Genomic DNA, 18,655 nt, shown 5'->3' with positions numbered 1-18,655 from the left:
AACCAAAAAAAAAAAAAAAAAAAAAAAAAAGTCAGCTGCTGTTTCAGGAATCCAAGTAGCATCCAGACCTATATCCTGAATCCTACCCATCCTGTCCCTGAGGGGCTACACATACTCCAGGGTTCTACAGAGCACTGGTGGCTAATGAGCTCCCTCATGTGACATGATTCTAAACAGCTATCCCTTGGTGAGGCAGAGATGGTCTGTGGTGTAACTGTAAGGGCTAAAATAGGATGTAGTCACATTAGTCACATTAAGCAAGTAGTTAGACATCAGTGGGCCTGAGGGAAAAAGGGGGTTTCAAAATAGCATGCACTGCCAGTTAGTTAGAGAAAGATTTCTATGTATAATACATTTATAATCATTTGTTAAGTCTCAAACCCTAGCAATCCCACAGAGCACAAAAACACCTTAAGGCTATACAATGTTCACATTATGTCTGATAACTGACTACATGACAATCTAACTCCAGAACAAGACACACTGCCTTCCTGGCTGCCACAGCCTACAGCCCCAATGATACAAGGAAGCGAATACTCTTGGCTTAGTCTAGGACCTGGTTTAAATTAAGAACTTATCTTTCTCAAATTTTCTTTCTTAAATTCCTTGTATAACTAAAGCTCCCAAGAAAACAGTGACCATCTGAAAGAACAGAAAGGCATTTTGCAATTCCAAAAGAACTTCTAAGTAAAAACATCCATAAAGCATTGTAATTATATTAATTCCCTGAACACCAGGTGTACTTTACAATACATTCTACCCATACTTGTGCATGGCCTAGCGTCTTAATAGATTCTTTCATCAAGGGCACAAAGAGCCAAGGACCAAGGAAATGAGGGGCCGATTTCTCAATGTGTCAAGCCCTGGCTTCCAGGTAAGAGTCACACTCAACACAAACACTACCTTAAACCAAGCTCCCAAATGAGGGAGTCGGACCAGTGTGTATGTGTGTGTGCCAAGTGTACGGGACCCCAATAGTTGGGTAAATCCAAGAAGAGACATAAACTATAATCAGAAGATCAGTAAACCAGAAGTCTCATAGACAAATCTGCCCAATATCCACAACAAGGAAGAAACGAGTGCCAAACCAATCACCTACACACATAGCCCAAGGAACATGTCTGAACCTACCAGGACCACTTTTCTAATCTGTGAAACAAAAAGGGTGAAAAAGATTAATGCTATCTGCTTTTTTCCCTCAGCACAATAAAACTGTACTTTCCAAATAAAAAATTTCACAGAAAACAGTTATATAAAACAGATGAACTGGACTTATAATTTCAGCATTGTGGGAGACCAAGACAGGAGGATCACAATAAATGTTTCAAAATAAAAAATTAAAAAAGCTGGGATGTAGCTTAGTGCGAAAGCCCCAGGTCCAAACCCTAGCACTACAAAACAAAACAAAATAAATTTTAAAAAAAGATCAGTGTGGAACTTTTCTACTCAGTGGGGTAGGAGAGGCTAGAGACCTGACTGAAAATCCACTTCCTCGGCCTCCCCGAGTTCCTCTTGGTACTACCCCCACCCACTGCCAACCTCACGAGGTGCTGCTACAGAAGACATTTAAAAACCACTAGACCAAATTAATCCCTAAGGTTCCTTCTAGTTCTCACATGGTACCCATTCTGTGCGGAAGTTCAAAGAGGTTATTCAACCAGGGCTATCCAAGGAAAGCAAAATGAATATCATATCCACCAAGAGCAAATCCCATTAACCTGCTAACCAATTCATTAATGGATGCCACAGCTGGCAAAGTTTAAAGAAACATTCACTTTACTAACACACTAAATGACAAAAATATTGCCATCACCCACCCCAAGTTGCAGACTATAGCTCTTTCTAGTGTGTCAATTGTTTTGTTGTTGTTACAATTTTTGTTTTTCGCATCCTAAGAAATCCTTTCTAACCCAAGATCATAAAGAATTTTCTCCTATATTTCTTCTACAGATTTTATAGTTTTAGCTTTACATTTAGGTCTATGACCCTTCCAAGTGAAGTTCATTTTTGTCTCTATTTGGGTACCCAATTGTTCTAGCACAATTTGTTGAAAAGATTTCCTTTTTCCATTAATTTGCCTTTGTCCAAAATGAACTGAGCATATATAAAGGATGATTGAAAAAATAGTGAATGATTACATCAAAAGTTTTGTTACAATAAAAGACACACTGCCATTAATCCCCCTCAAAACACTCCCTTCTTGCTTCAAATACACTTGCCCTATGATTCCTGCCACTTTCTGAAGCGGTTCTAGAAGTCTTTTGGTCTTTACGAGGTATGAGATGGTACATGCTGCTACTGAGTGCCACCCGACAGAGGCAGGCTTGTAAAACATTGCTGTGTGTCCTCATCCTCCTCATGCACCAGTCTGGCACCATGTAACTGTGGGCTGTTCCCCAAACTCAAAATGACCCTCAAAGATAAATGTTTTGAATTAACTGAGAACATTGAGGTGACCATGACAATGCACCTAAAGACACAAAAGAGGGCTCCAGAACTGCTTCAGAAAGAGGCAAGAACAATGGGATAGGTGTATTTGCAGCGAAGGGAAGTGTTTTGAGTGTTTAAAAGACAATGTGTCTTTTACTGTGATAATTTTTTTAAAAACTTTAAACATTCACCTTTTTCATCACAGCTGGTATCTATGGGCCTATTTCTGGACTCTTGTCTTACTCTACTGATCTATCTCTAGTACCACATTGTCTTGTAACTTAAATCTTGAAATCAAGTAATACAGGTCCCCCAACTTTGTTCCTTTAAAAAATAATTCTGGCTATTTTGGATTATTCATATTTGCACAGAGTTTAGAAGTCAGCTTTGACTGGAAGTATAGCTCAGTGGTAGGGCTCATGCCTAGCATGTGTGAAGCCCTGGGTTTCCTCTCTAGCACCAAAAAAACAACCATACACACACATATACACACACACACACACACACACGTGCGAACTCCAACTTTTCAATTTCTGTAAACTTCTTTGAACATTAAATTTTTTTTCCTAGGGGCTGGGGATTTAGTTCAGCGGTTTGGTGGCCTGCCTTGCAAGCGCAAGGACCCGAGTTCAATCCCCGGTACCAAAAAAAAAAAAAAAAATTTTTTTTTCTTGATAAAAAGACACTATAAACTTCCTCAACTAGTTGCTGAGACCATAAAAAAGGAATAATATAGGGCTAGGGATTTAGCTCAGTGGCACCGCATCTGCCTTGGAAGTGCAACATCAGATCCCTGGTACCAAAAAAAGAGAAATAATATATGAGTGTACCAACTATGGTAGCAGATTAACAGCACTCAGTTAATGTTAGCTTTCTCTTTCCCTCTTTTGGCCTCTCAAAAAACAGGACCAAATCTAGTAATGCCCTAACTTTTCTCTAGTGGGGGGTCAATGGCCATAGTAAAAGTATTACCACACCAAACAACTTTTGTAAGTAAATATTTGTATTTTCATTTGGATTCAAAACTGAAATACACTTGCCAAAGAAAGCAATTCAGCATATTTACTAATAAACTGTTTCAGGCCACATTTTAGGAAAGCATAAAACCACAGCCAGAACAAAAATTTAAACGTTTTCAAGTTCTATATAGTGCCTAATTACATTATTCTGTAATGGCAACAGAAAATTCTCCTCTAGCAAGATCACAATGTTCCATCATTCATGCTGTTGCCACAAATGGAAAAAGTATTTTTACTCACATTGTTTAGAAACACGTAAAGCAAACAAAATATGGCTGGCAATTCGATAATTACCATGTACTACTTTGAAACCTAAACCAATAAACAACTAAAAACCTTTGAAGTATTTCAGTTTAGCCTAACTGATATCACCCCATGGAATGGTGAGGTATCAGTTTGCAAACACAGGGCACCAAAAGGCAGCTTTGGGTGGGCCACCAACGCTTCGTGGTAACCCACATTTATCAGATGAACTGATACTTAACGAAAAACAATAATTTGCTTTCTTTTTCCATGACTTTACTCAATGGCCTCTTTCAGTAAAGAATGTTCTGACATTAAATGGCTTTAAACAATCTAACTGTACTTCATTATTGAACGAATACACAAAATCTGCTGATTAACCCTAAGGCAGGTCAGCTCTTAGTCATTTACTGTTCTACTTTCTTGGCAAGGAAGGAACGAGTCAAATCCTTTCTTTTCATGAAGATGAACGCACGGCAATTCATTAACTTTCATCACTGCTGACTGAGATACATATAACCAGTTACCTACTTCAAGACATAACAGAAATGAATAAATTTCCAAATGTCACTTGGGCTGCCCTCCTGCCTCTCCTACTCGCCAATGGTATGCTATTTTCTCGTAAGCAGACTTGGCAGCACCGGCTGCTCGCACTCTTGAGCTCTGCATTTTAAGTTCGGTAAATACTACTCATCCGGGCAGTATTTCTCTGTCTCTTCTGCACTTCTGCTCCCATCTCAGTTCTGGCTTTATTTCGTCTCATGGTCCCGTCTTCAGCATGACTCTGCAATAAATATAACCCATTTATTTCCCTACCTTCATGAGAGCCCTCTCCAGTTCATTCTCCTTTTACACCCGTGATCTCTCTTCTTCTGAAGTCAGAAATTCAACCACGCCATTTGTAGCTAACAGTCACTAAAATTCCCTAAATGCGATACAGAGCTGCCATACAATCTGACAATTCCATCCTATGTACAGACCCAAGAGAAATGAAAATACATGTCCATATAAAAACATGTACACTTGGGCCAGGGATTTAGCTCAGTGGCACCCTGCCTGCCTCGCAAGCGCAAGGTCCTGAGTTCAATACCCAGTACAAAAAATGAAAAGTGTACACTTTTCACAACAGCATTATTCAGAATAGTTCAAAGTGTAAACAAACTAAATGTCCATCACCAGGTAAATGGATAAACAAAAGGCGGTACAGTCATACCTTGGAATATTTAGTAATAAAAAATGAAGTACTTATACATGCTACAATATAGATACACTTTAAAAACATGCTAAGTGAAAAGAGGACTGACAGGAAAGACTACATATCATATTATTTTCATTATGTGCAATGCCCAGAATAAAGTAGATTGGTGGTTGTTTGGGTCTGGGGTTTGGGAAATGGGAATAACTGTGTCTGGGGTTTCTTTTGGAGAAAATTTAAAATATTCCAAAATTAGATTGTGAAGGGTTGCATAATTCTGTGAATATACTACAATTATGTACTTGAAATAGGCAAGTTTATTGTATGTGAAATGTATCTCAATAAAACATTTCTTAAAAGAAATCAGCATTTAAACAAAAGAAATCAGCACAAGTGCCTTCTGGAAGTTAGTTTTAGACTACGTAATAAAAGAATCGCTCCTCTGCTCAAATTCACATGAAAACATTAGGGTAAAGTCTCTACAGATACACAGTGTCTTTAGGATGAAACCCAAACTTCTTAGCAAGTAGTAAAAACACCTCCCTATCTCGCTCCATCCATTCTACCCTTCCTACTCAACTTTGGCCCATGGAGATACGAGTCCTCTGACTCACCAGACATCTCCTACATTGACATGGGCTTTGGAAGGCAGACACAACAGGATCCAACCCAACTCTGCAGCACAGCTAGAGTTCACAGACACTGTGAGCTTCCATGTCCTTGTAGTGAAAATACCGCACAAGGCTCTGAGGATTAAGGCAGATAATGCACGTAAAATGTGACATGCTTAGCACAGTGCCTGACACATACCCTGTAATTCTCAGTAAGTGGTAGTCATTTTCATGACTCCCCAAAGGAGCCAGAGTCTCTCTCCTCTGGAACCCTGGACAACTCCTGAGGTCTGGAGTAGTCTTCCTCCGGGTCATCCTGTTAACTCTCCACACAGTCTCAAAGATGTAATTCAACTGGCACCTCCTCCCTTTCTCATTCCTCAAGGAGAGTAGGGCCAGTGGCTATCTGCACATACTTTGCACAAGGGCTTACCAGAATGGCTGGTGTTAAACTGTTTTGAGACATATGTATAAAGATGGGAAATACAGAAAAAATGGACAGATTCCTAGATACACATGAGTTACCAAAACTGAATCAAGAAGACATAAATTCTAAATAAACCAGTATTAGCCAATGAAATTGAATATGTAATTAAAAATCTATCAACAAAGAAAAGCCCTGGCCCTGATCAATTCACTGCTGAATTCTAAAGGAATTTAGAGAAACCTACTGTTGCTACTTCTCAAACTCTTAAATGAAATGGAAAGGGCAGCAATACTCCCAAATTCACTCCTGGAAGGAAGCACTACCCTGATTCCAAATCCAGAGAAGGATCCAACCAAAAAGGAGACTTACAGGCCAATCTCCCTAATGAACATAGATTCAAAAATCCTCAATAAGATACTGGCAAACAGAATGCAGTAAATCATCAAGAAGGTTATATACAGTGACCAAGTAGGAGTCATCCCAGGGATGCAGGGATGGTTCAACATACACAAATTAATAATACACTATATTAAAAGAGCCAAGGACAAAACTATATGATCCAGATGCATCTGACAAGGTCTAACACCCATTTGTGATAAAAACCCTACAGAAAATTGGTATACATGGCCTTTATCTCAATCTGATAAAAGTTATCTATGACAAATCAATAGCCAACATCATACTAAATGGACAAAAACTGAAAATTTTCACTCTAAAATGAGGAACAAGACAAGGATGCCCACTGTCACCACTCCTGTTCAATATAGTTTTGGAAACACTAGCCACAGCAATTAGACAAGAGAAAGAAAAGGAATAAGGATAGAAAAAAAATAAGTTAAATTATTATTATTTGTGGATGATACTCTACATAGAAGATCCCCAAAACTCTGCCAAAAAACTTCTAGATTTGATAACCAAAATCAGTGATATAGCTGGATACAAAGTCAACCCTCAAAAATCAATAGCCTGCACACAAACAACAGACTCATGGAGAGAGAAATTAGAGAAACAATCCCTTTCACAATAGCATCCAAAAAAAATGAAACACCTAGTGATCAATCTAACGAAGGAAGTAAAAAACCTCTACAATGAAAACTATACACTCTGAAAAAGAAGACTGAAGAGAGTATCAGAAAATGGAAAGATATCCCTTGTTCTTGGATAGGAAGAACCAATATAATGAAAATGGCCACACTCCCCAAAATTGTTATACAAATTCAATGCAATCACAATCAAAATTCCAACGCCATAGCTCATGGAATTACAAAAAAAAAAAAATCCTAAAATTCTTCTGGAACCAGAAGAGACCTAGAATAGCAAAGGCAATTCTGGGCAACAAAGGCAAGGCCAGGAATATCACTATCCCTGACTTTAAATTATACTACAAAGCTACTGTGATAAAAACAACATGGTACTAGCAAAACAACAGACCTGAGGATCAATGGAATAGACTAGAAGATGCAGAAACAATTCCAGACATACTCAGCCAGCTTATCTTTGAAAAAGGAGCCAAACACCTTCACCGGAAGAAAGATAGCCTCTTTAATAAATGGTGCTGGACAGCTTCCTAACAGCAGAATTCCTTTGTCTTCCTCTGCTTGGCATGGGAACAGGCCTAACTGGTGAGCTCTTTTTGGGAAGTTGGAAAAAGAATGCCAAGTGTGGTCACACTGTCCTGATCATCCAAAGGTGTGGCACATCTTTTATTTGTGTCTGATACTGAAGACAACAGTCTTGGAGTTTTTAAGCTATGAAACAATGTTTCTCAGATAGGAGTAGCTTGCAACTTTAGGAAACTAATACTAAATAAATTAAATCTATGTGGCTTTTCAGCATTTTTATGATACAATATGGAACATTGAGATAAGTAAGTTTTAGAGGGTAAATTAATACAACTCTACATATTTAATAAATAAACAAATAAACAGTGCTGGAAAAACTGGCTTTCCACATGTCAAAGATTGAAATTAGACCCATATCTTTCACCACACACTAACCTAAAATCAAAACGGATCAAAGATCTAAATATTAAAAGAGAAACACTAAATTTGCTGGAAGAGAGAATAGGTAGAATGCTTGAGGACATAGGGTAGGCAAAGGCTTCATGAACAAAGCCCAGGCTACACGAGGAATACTACAAAGAATCAACTGGGACCTCATCGCATTAAAAAGCTTTTGCACAGCAATAGAAACTACCAACAGAGTGAAGACACAACCCTTGCATGGGAAAAATTTTTTTATCAGCTATTCATCACACAAAGGACTATTATCAAGAATATATAAAGAACTCAAAAAAATCAAACCCTCAAAATTTAAAGACCCACTTCAAAAATAGGCATCTGAAATGAAAAGACACTTCTCAAAGAATTAGAAACAGCAAATAAATATATGAAACAATGTTCAACATCACTGGTAATTCATGAAATACAAATTAAAACAATGCTGAGATTCCATCTCACTCTAGAAAGAATGGCAGCTATTTTTTTTTTATTGAGTTTATTGGTACATTTAGGGATACAGTACAGTTACATTCATCGTTGGGATCATGTACCTTTACATGGCAAGTCTTGATTCTCATTTTTTTCCCCTTACCTCTGCCCTCCCTTCATCCCCTCCTCCCCTCCCCATCTACAAACACTTTATTTTCATCTTTTCATTCTCTCACATTTTTTTCTTTTCCCTTTTTGTTCTTCCCCTACGTATCACTCCTTCCCTACACCTTTAGCTCCTTTCCTCCCATTTCTAAATGTCAGTAATCTTATTAGAATCTTATGCATTGTTGCAGACTATTCACACCAGGGAAACTATTCGGTATTTACACATGTGGGACTTATTTATTTCACTTAGGAGTATATCTTCAATATGTATCCATTTTCCTATGAATGAATCTATTCTCTCGCTCTTTATGGCTGAGTAATATTCCATTTTATAGAAAAACCACAACTTCTTTATCCAGTTTCCAACGGATGGGCAAATAGGTTGTTTCCAAGATTTAGCTATTACAAACTGTGCCGCTATAAACATGGGTGCACATACTTCTCTGTGATATGATTCTTTTAGTTCTCTTGGAAAGATACCCAACAGAGGGATGGCTGGGTCAAATGGCACCTCCAGTCCAAGCTCTTTGAGGTATCTCCATATTGATTTCCATAGTGGTTGCACTAGTCTGCACTCCCACCAACAATGGAGGAAGGTTCCTTTCTCCCCACAACCCCGCCAACATTTGTTATTGTGTGATTTCTTGATAGCAGCCATTCTTTGTGGGGTGAGGTGGAATCTCAGTGTTGTTTTCATCTGCATCTCTCGAATGACCAGTGATGTGGAACATTTTTTCATATATTTTCTTGCTGCTTTCACTTCTTTGTATGAGAAATGTCTGTTCATTTTGGATGCCCATTTTTGGATCGGGTCTTTATATATGGGGGGACTGATTGTTTTGAGTTCTTTATATATCCTTGATAATAGTCCTTTGTCTGAGGTACAGCTGGTAAAAATTTTTTCCCACATTGTAGATTGTCTCTTAGTTCTGCTAATGGTTTCTTTTGAAGTACAGAAGCTTTTTAGTAAGATGAGATCCCAGTTGTTGATTCTTTCTGCTAGTTCCCGTGCTACTGAGGATTTGTTCATAAAGTCTTTTCCTATACCAATGTCTTCCAGAGTTCTGCCTAACTTACTTTCCAGCAAGTTTAATGTTTCTGTTTTAATATTTAGATCTTTAATCCATTTGGATTTTAATTTAGTGCATGGCGAAAGATAAGGGTCTAATTTTAATCTGTGGCAGGGTGATATCCAGTTTTTCCAACACCATTTATTAAAGAGGCTATCTTTCCTCCACTGAGGATGGTGAGCTCCTTTGTCGAAGATGAGGTAGCTGAGTACATCTGGATTTGTTTTTGTGTCTTCCAGTCTGTTCCATTGATCCTCAGGCCTATTTCTTTGCCAGTACCATGCTGTTTTTATCACAGTGGCTTTGTAGTATAGTTTCAAATTGGGAATTGTTACACCTGGGGCCATGTGACTGTTGCCTATAATGGCTTTTGCTATTCTAGGTCTCTTGTGGTTCCAAATGAATTTTTGAATTCTTTTTTCTAGTTGTGTGAAATATAGCGTTGGAATTTCAATTGGCATTGCATTGAATGTATATAGCAGTTTTGGTAGTATGGCCATTTTCACTATGTTGATTCTTCCTACCCAGGAGCAGGGGATATCTTTCCATTTTTTTATATCCTCTTCGATTTCTTTTTTCAGAGTGCTGTAGTTTTCAGTGTAGAGATCTTTTGTTTCTTTTGTTAGATTGATTCCTAGATACTTCATTTTTTTGGATGCTATTGTAAAAGGAATTTTTTCCCTTATTTCTCTTTCTGTCTGTCTGTTATTTGTGTATAGAAAGGCTATTGATTTTTGGGTATTCACCTTGTATCCAGATACTTTACTGAATCTGTCAATTAAGTCTAGAAGTTTTTTGGTGGAGTTTTTTGGATCTTCAATGTAGAGTATCATATCATCAGCAAATAATGATAGTTTAACTTCTTCCTTTCCTATCTTTATTGCTTGAATTTCTTTCTCTTGTCTAATTGCTGTGGCTAATGTTTCCAGAACTATATTGAAGAGAAGTGGTGATAGTGGGCATCCTTGTCTTGTTCCTGATTTTAACATGAAGGTTTTCAGTTTTTGGCCAAAGAATGGCAGCTATTAAGAAATCAACCAATAACAAATGCTAGAGGGGCTATGGGGAAAAAGAAACCCTCCCCTACAGTTGGTGAGAGTGTAAACTAATGCAACCACTGTGGAAATCAGTGTAGAAATTTCTCAAAAAACTAAAACTAGAGATTCCATTTGACCCAGCTATTCCTTGGTAACTTCTCAAAGGAACTTAAAGCATCATACCACAATAATAGATGCACACCCATGTTTATAGCAGCAGAATATAATAGCTGAATCTTGGAAACAGCCCAAATGCCCATCAACCGAGGAGTGGATGAAAATGTGGTTTTACTATACAACAGAGTACTACTCTGCCATAAAGAAGGATGAGCTTGAGACAGTTATAGCTAAATGGATGGACCTTGAGACCATACTCTTAAGTGAAATAAATCTGACACACATGTTTAAATACCACATTGTTTCTCTGTGAGAAACTGAAAGTGGAAATAAGGACTAAAATGTATACCAGATATTGGAAATGGGAAGAAAATGTTCAAATGGGAAGAACAAGGGAAGAGGGAGGAAGAAAGGAAGGAAGGGAGAAGGAAAAAAGTGAAAATAGAAGGAAAAAGTGGAAAATGGAAAGAAAGCTTTTGAACATAGGGAGGAAAGGGGGCCTGAGGGGGAAAAGGATAAAGTTAAAATAAAGTGTATTTTTAAAAAATCACACATGTAAACTGAATAGTGATTATCAGTTTTATACCACCTGTGATAGTCAAGCTCATAAGTGCTAATTATTTTACCTTATGACCTCTACCCTTCACTTACATGTCTAATTTTTATCAAGTACAGGCAACATTCTAACTGTTCTATAGAAATTATGTCATTTTACCCTCACTTGTAATGTCTCTCTGAGGATACTATCACTTTATATAGACAAGGAAACCAAGGCACAGGGAGGGTACTTATTCATAAACTGATTTGCAATTAAAAAAACAAAACAGGAAAAGGAAAAACAAAATGCCTGCCTATGCTACCACAGTCCACAGAACTGAACAGCTTGTTAGCATCCACACCTTGCATTTTTCCATACACCTGGTTTGATATACTTGAAGGAGAACCTTTTTCAAAAATATCAAGCATCCCTGGTCCCCCCAAAAAAGCATTACAGCATGGGGCAATCCTCTCCCTACCATAACATCTCTCCCCTTCTTTTAGAACAAACCAGAATTCCTAGCCAATATACAGATTAATAAGGCTAGCTACTTCTCACTCTGGTCTCACCATGGAGCAAAAGGGAGGGAAAAGAGGTACAGCCCATTTTAAAGCTTTCAAGTAACATTATGGATTCCTAGGATCTGAAAATTAATCAGGAAATGCTAGAATCAGGTCTTGCTTAGGGCATCCTCCCATAAAACTGCAGCTTGAGGCTCTGCTTGCCACCACAAAACCAACAACTTGGTCGTGAGGTCCACAGCCCACTGGCACACCCTCCTGCTTCCAACACTGAGTTGTAGCAAGCCTCTGAGGGCAAGGACAGTTTTTGCTTGACCCACAGTTTCAAGCACAAGAACTCTTAAACCACAAGGAAACAAACTCTGGAAATCTCAAAGCTCTGCAATTTTTTAATCTAAAATCTTACCTTCCCTGGGATGTAGAAACCAAACATAACCTGCCTTCCAATCCATAGCAATAAGACCAAACTAAGGACATCAACTCTGTAGAGGCTAGCACTATCAGGCTGTCTACAGTCACAAGATACTATGCTTTTTATGCTCAGTAACAAGAAATGTGTGCCTTACCCACACTTGTGAGTACACATAAGACGAATTTCTCAGGAAAATGAATGGCACAGCCCTTGAACTGAGTGGAGAAAGAAAACCAGAGTATTCCATAAATCTGAAAAAACTTTAAAAATAAATCTATAAAATTAGCAAAAACCATTAATGACGCATTCACATAGAACTAATGGAACATACCATTCATAAAATGTAACATTCTTCACTCCTTTTAATTTCCTGCAGTAAAGCTTTGGCACTACTGTTCAAACCAACATCACCCTTTACATATTTGTTTAAATACAAAGTGATCTCTGGTTTATGTTTCTTGGTTGACTACTCCCAAATATTTCCAATACTTTATTATTAAGTTCTACTGACATTAATTTATATCCCCCAATGAAATAAAAAATTGGTAAAATTTCCAACAGTTCCAGGACACATGATCAAACGCAAAGTGGCAGAAATTAATGTAAAATATTCTTGGACTTTTTAATTTAAATGATAATTCATTCAATTAATAAGCATCTGAGTAACAAATATTGCAGAAAACAAATCCTCAGCAATACATGTTATTCACTTGACAATCAGTATGGGATGCCTCCCCTACCCTGGAGGATGAGGGGCTCAGTGAACAAAGCAGTCTAGTTCTTTTCTTTTCTTTTTTTTTTTTTTTTTTTTTTTTTTTTTTTTGGTTTTTTGAGACAGGGTCTCACTATGTAGTTGAGACTGACCTGGAACTCACTATGTAGCCCAGGCTGGTCTCAAACTCAGTGATCCTCCTGCCTCAGCCTCCCGAGTGCTGGGATTACAGGCGTACGCTACCACACCCGGCTTAAAACAGTCTAGTTCTTAATGAAGTCTGCATTCGAATGAGGTGAAACAATCAGACAGAAACTGCATATTTCAGAAGGTGATATATGCTACTAAGAAAAATGAATGTGACAGAGACTAAAAAGCACACTTAGGATAGGAACTCCTTAAAAGTGAACAGGTTATTAAAAAAAAAAACTCAAACTTTATGGATGAACCATGCAACGCACGTGAGGAGCAATGGCAGGAATAAGACACAGGTCAGAGAGGGATAAAAATGTGACGTGGAAGCATGGAGTGCAGCTCAGTGGCAGAGCTGGATGGAGATCCTGGGTTCCACCCCCAGCACCACTAGGGGAAAAAAAAGTTGGGGGAAGAGAGGAAAAGAAAGGAACAAGGGCTGAAACAGAGAAGGAGGAATGTTTGTTTGTTTTTTTTTAATCTATGGTCTTAATTTATCAGTTATTAGAAATCACCTATCCTTTTACACACAAAATACAAAATAAGTAGGTATTTCAACACCAAAATTAACAGGGGAAAATATTCTGTACTATTTTATTATGATAATAATAGAGGGAAGGGTATCGTTACAGATACATCTCTCCCTGCAGGATATGAGAACTTTCCATTCAGGTATTATTCAAAGATCTTTGAGGAACACTTTTAAAAAGAACCACTCCACTACCTAAAGTACGTACCTGAGAAAGCAACCCAACAAAGCAGTTCAGTACCTATACTAAAGATATGCCTTTAGCTGAGTGTGGAGGCTGAGGGAGGACTGCCAGTCTAGGCTGCATGGTTAGTTCAAGGCCGGCCTGAACTACATAGCAAGACCCGCTCTCTCTCAAAAAAAAAAAAAAAATTAGGGCCAGGGATTTAGCTCAGTGGTTCTGTGGCCTGCCTCACAAGCGCAAGGACCCGAGTTTGATCCCTGGTACCACCAAAAAAAAAAAAAAAAATTAAATTAAATTAAAACCTCCACGTTTTGGGCTCAGTAGTAGAACACTTGCCTAGCACTGGGCCCTGGGTTTGATGTCCAGCCTCACACACAAAATAGTCACCTCTTAGCAAACCCAGGGAGAAAGAATGAAAACACTTTGTGTAAGACAAGCAAACAGGGAAGAGCTCACAAAAGTTCCTGTCCCTATAGTTTCTGCAAAGTCAGTATAAGAAACTGTCAAAATGGTGCTGAAAGCCTTTTTCTTTGCCTACATCTTCCATCAAACCTCCATTCCCTGAGATACCATCTCCATTCTGAAGTAACAGAAAAGCACAGGGCCAAAAAAGGCCTAGGGAGTTCTAGAACTTCACTAGCTACATTGGAACAGGAAGCCACACTTAATAGAAAAAGCGTTCACCATCATGGTCATAAAAGGTCAAACAAAGTTTTCCAGGCCTTCTCTCTCTTACTCTTCTGTCCTTTCTCTAAGGTCAATCTTAAAGGGAAAATTCACTCAAATCTGAACTCGTTTTGTCCTCAAATTTTAAACCTTCTGAAGTTTTCCTTGATCACTCTCATTCAACTAAGAAGAAAACTAACCAAATCATGACTTTTTTTCTCACTACATTCTTCTGATCTCCTGCCAGCTCATGTAATCAGTTTCTGGTTCTTTGTCCTGATTGTCCTGTCTCATATGGTACGATGGATTTTGTTCATATCCCTTTTCATTAACTTCCAAACTACGATCAATGACATTAGTACTTACCTGACCTTGAAGTCATCTCTGCAAGAAATGAAGAATTAACCAGAGAGAGAGAGCAAGTACTTTTACTGAGTCCCTGCTACATACGTGGCACTGGCTGGCCTACATGAGATACTACTATCTCCATTTGATAAATGGGAAAAACTCTGAAGTTTCTCAAATGCACCCCTTTCCTTTCCAGTCTGAGTTCGATCTTTTATCAATCATATACACAGTACTGCCTGCTTCCTCTACTCCAAATCCACTCTGCCAGAACACTGCCAGAATGATCATACCAAAATTCCATTTACAGTATATCAATTCCCCGTTGAGAGTAGTGAAATGACTTATGCCTCTCTATTTCCTCACTGGGTGGCCCACAGTGGAATAAATATCTGTTTCTTAAAACACCCCGTGATTCCCCACCAGCTTACCTGTAGAGGAAGCAACAGATTTTAATGTAGAGATGCTGAATATGCAGATACGTGTGACAAAGTCAAAAGCAGCTCTTAATTATTTTAAGAAAAATGGAATCTAAGACCCTTCACGCTTCCAACTTCGCCTAATCCGCTCTTTTCTTTAGTGAATTATGCCCCTGAAATTAGAATGCCTGTAGTCCAGCCCCAGGTCCCCTACTTCTGGATACTTAACCTTTCCATGCTTCAGTTTCCTCCTCCGGAAAGGTTCACCATGACTTCTGCTTAGGCTCTTCCATTCTCCCTGAATATGAATATCCAAGTCCATGCCTTTCTACAAAGACCAGCTGAAGGCCCACTTCCCTTGCAATATCTTATTGGCTGCACTGAGCTCTTTTTTTTTTTTTTTTTTTTTTTTTTTTTTTTTTTTTGCTATGGGGGAATCAAACTCAGGACCTTGCACTTGGGAGGCAGGCGACAGTACCACTGAACTAAATCCCGGCTGCATTTGCTTGATATACAAAAGCTCTACAACAGAAAGCCTGAATCTCTTATTTTTACTTTGCTCTGTAGTAACATCTTACCATGCCTCGTTTTATCATTCCACAAGCGCATGCCCCACGCACCCGCAGCAGCGCGTCCCACTCAGAATCACAGGGTTCCACCTCACTGCCCCAGGTGGTCACCAATGGCACCATGTTAATGTAAATAATATTACTACATTTCTTGAATACATAACACATGCCAGGTATCATGGTATCTTATGTATTTTTCAAAACGTCCTTTAGTGTCTTTAATTTGTTAAGTAAATCTTTATGCTCATTTCATAGCTGTGGAAGAGACCTTACCCAAAGCTACAATATTGGTGAGGGTGAGGATGGAGCGTGGGTAACTCAAACTCGGCTGTCTATGAGAAAGCCAATTCTAAACATCTCTATCACACTATTGAGTAACTAGTATTTACTTCTCGTTCAAATGCAAAGTTTTAACACAAAATTGTATTTTGGGGTCACTCCCAGAACGACCAATTTCTACCTAGTGAGCCTCACTCAAACCTTTATAAACAAACTCATTTAATCCTCCCAACAACTCTATGAGATAGTAGTGATTATTATTACTAATTCATACACGTGGAAACAAGCACAGAGAGGTTAACGTGTCCTAAATTACAGAGCTGCTAAGTGCTGAATTTGGGAGTGAAACAGTAAGTGTGATAAATTATTTCATTTATTAACTCATCAACAATTTGTACATTCTTCTAGGAGTTGGGGAGTCAGCAGAGAATACACCAGAAAACATCCCTGCTTTCACGGAGCTTTACTATATTACTTTCTTCCCAGCATTTTCATTCAAAGACACAATCCTAGGTTCTCTTAAATACCCTAAGATTTCCACTATGGATAATAAAAAGTAGTGTGGAAGAGTGAGTGTGGGAGTCAAAGGTACCAGAACCAGAAAAGCCAGGTTAAATGCTGTGATTCTGGGCAAATTCCTACACCTCACTGACCACTTCATATCCGCAACAGCTTATTTATGGTAATGTATTAAATTGCTGCACCTGATCCAGGGGAGGCATCTAAGCACACGCTGAGTAAGACACACACAGACACACACACTATGACAACTTCATAATTTGCGCTGTCACTGAGTACATGGCAAGACAACCCGGAGTTACACCAAGGACTGAAAAGTGACGAAGCTCTCACTCTCCAGGGCAACTCTCATTCCGGATCATCATTGCTGTCTCCAGTTTCGGGTCCCAGACTGCTCTGATTCCCATAAATGCGGTGACAGATCGGGAATGACAGCGATTCGCATCAGGGCCTGACAGTGCCTATAACACACTCCGGATGACCTTCTTCAGAAGGCACTTTCGCTTCAGCTGGGAGGCAGTGTGGCCTCCCGAGCAGGCTCCGGGCTCAGAGCCGGGGGAAGGGGCAACAAGAATTCCAAGCCCAACGCACACGAGGTCTCGTCCGGCGGTTTTCCCCTCCAGGCGCTCCGCGATTTTCCTGCCACCTGCCACCCCGACGGCAATGCCCAAGGCTGCAACTCCAGCCTCCCGCCCCGGCAGCTGCGCGGCCTGGGCCCCTCGTTACCCCCGGGACCTCCAGTCCGCGCTCGGCCCCAGCTCGCCCTGAGCGCCCGGGCTGGAGCAGGCCGCGCGCCCGTCCGCCCTCCGGGCTGCTCGGCTACGGGCCGGGCTTGCCAGGAACGAGAAGCCCTTACCTATCTTCACGACTGCATCTGCCAAACACCGGTCCCACTTCCTGCCGAGGTCAGACTCCGACATGTTCCCCACCCGCGGCTCCACTTTTCCTCACGGCCGGCTCCCGCACTCCTAGTCCCGGCAAGTCTCGCGAGAGCCGGCCAAGGCGGCAGGCCCAGAAGACTGGCGCTCGCACTCCAGATATCGCGAGATGACCGGATGGCTTCCGTCCTTTCCGGTTTTGTTTTTGTTTTGTTTTTTTTTTTTCTGTTGGTAGTCAAGGTAACAGGTTGCCTAGAGTCCGGAGGTGACCTTGACCTTGGAGCTACGTTTAAGGCTGGTGAGGCTGGCAGTTTCTAGGCAGTATCTAGATCCCGGTCCAGAAGGCCGTTCCTCTGCCCCAACTCCAGGGGAAGGGAGGGCACAGCTTTCGATATATATATATTTTTTTTGTACCGGGTATGGAACTCGAACTCGGGACCTTGCCCTTGTGAGGCAGGGGGTGGAACCACTGAGCTAAGTCCCCCGCCCCACAGCCCTGGATTTGTGCAGTCCCTTCACTATTTCTGCTTATTCATTCATCCACTCATTTATTACAGCGGAGTTCCCGCCCCCAACACTGACAGAAACTGCTCTGGCCGAAGTCACACACTGCCAAATCAAGCGGACGCTTTTGTGGTCTTTATACAACATTCTACCCAATAGTCCCACTCTCCTTATCTTTCTTATTCTGTTCTCTGTTCATCTTACTCCTGTGACATCATGTTTTCCTAATTCTCTTCTGATTCTTCTCTTGATTTCCTCACGGGATGCTTTTTAATGTTTCCCTCTCAGCTGTTTAAACAATGTTGGCTCTAAGGGTTCCAGAAATGCACTTTTTATATATATGTTCTTCCTAAGTAATTGGCAACCATTGCCAAATTCTATCTCCCCCAATCAAAGAGGTCTACCTCAAATCTATTCACATATATGGTCTCCTTGCTAGCATCACTGATTTCTTCCCCACCCTTTACCCTACCAACAAATATAAATTTGATCATTTTAGACCTCTGATAAGCTGTTGATGATTCCAATTAGTGTACAGAATATATCTAAGCCCCAATGGTGTACTCACTTAGGAAGCCTGCTTAGCAGATTTTTGGAGATGTCCCCACCTCCTTGTCTCAAAAGCTTACCCACTCCCAGTGC

The 18,655-nt window shown here is 39.9% G+C and overlaps 2 protein-coding genes across 2 annotated transcripts in view; both read right to left on the bottom strand.

The window, feature by feature from the left end:
* Nbl1 (NBL1, DAN family BMP antagonist) overlaps window positions 1-17,555 on the bottom strand; it is a 67,748-nt gene extending 50,193 nt beyond the window's left edge. Inside the window, exon 1 of the mRNA XM_010614237.2 lies at window positions 17,488-17,555. The gene's annotated coding sequence lies outside the window, so the exon portion shown is untranslated. The remainder of the gene's footprint in view (window positions 1-17,487) is intronic.
* Micos10 (mitochondrial contact site and cristae organizing system subunit 10) overlaps window positions 1-17,635 on the bottom strand; it is a 35,230-nt gene extending 17,595 nt beyond the window's left edge. The window contains exon 1 of the mRNA XM_010614236.2: window positions 17,488-17,635. Coding sequence (XP_010612538.1) covers window positions 17,488-17,551 — 64 coding nt within the window. The 5' untranslated portion in view covers window positions 17,552-17,635. The remainder of the gene's footprint in view (window positions 1-17,487) is intronic.
* Between the last annotated feature and the right edge of the window lie 1,020 nt (window positions 17,636-18,655).

This window comes from Fukomys damarensis, unplaced genomic scaffold (genome assembly GCF_012274545.1).
Source record: "Fukomys damarensis isolate Sample0158 unplaced genomic scaffold, DMR_v1.0_HiC HiC_scaffold_23, whole genome shotgun sequence".
NCBI classification, from domain to species: Eukaryota; Metazoa; Chordata; class Mammalia; order Rodentia; family Bathyergidae; genus Fukomys; species Fukomys damarensis.
The sequence above is the reverse complement of the archived record's forward strand: the minus strand, read 5'-3'. Positions and strand labels throughout refer to the sequence as shown.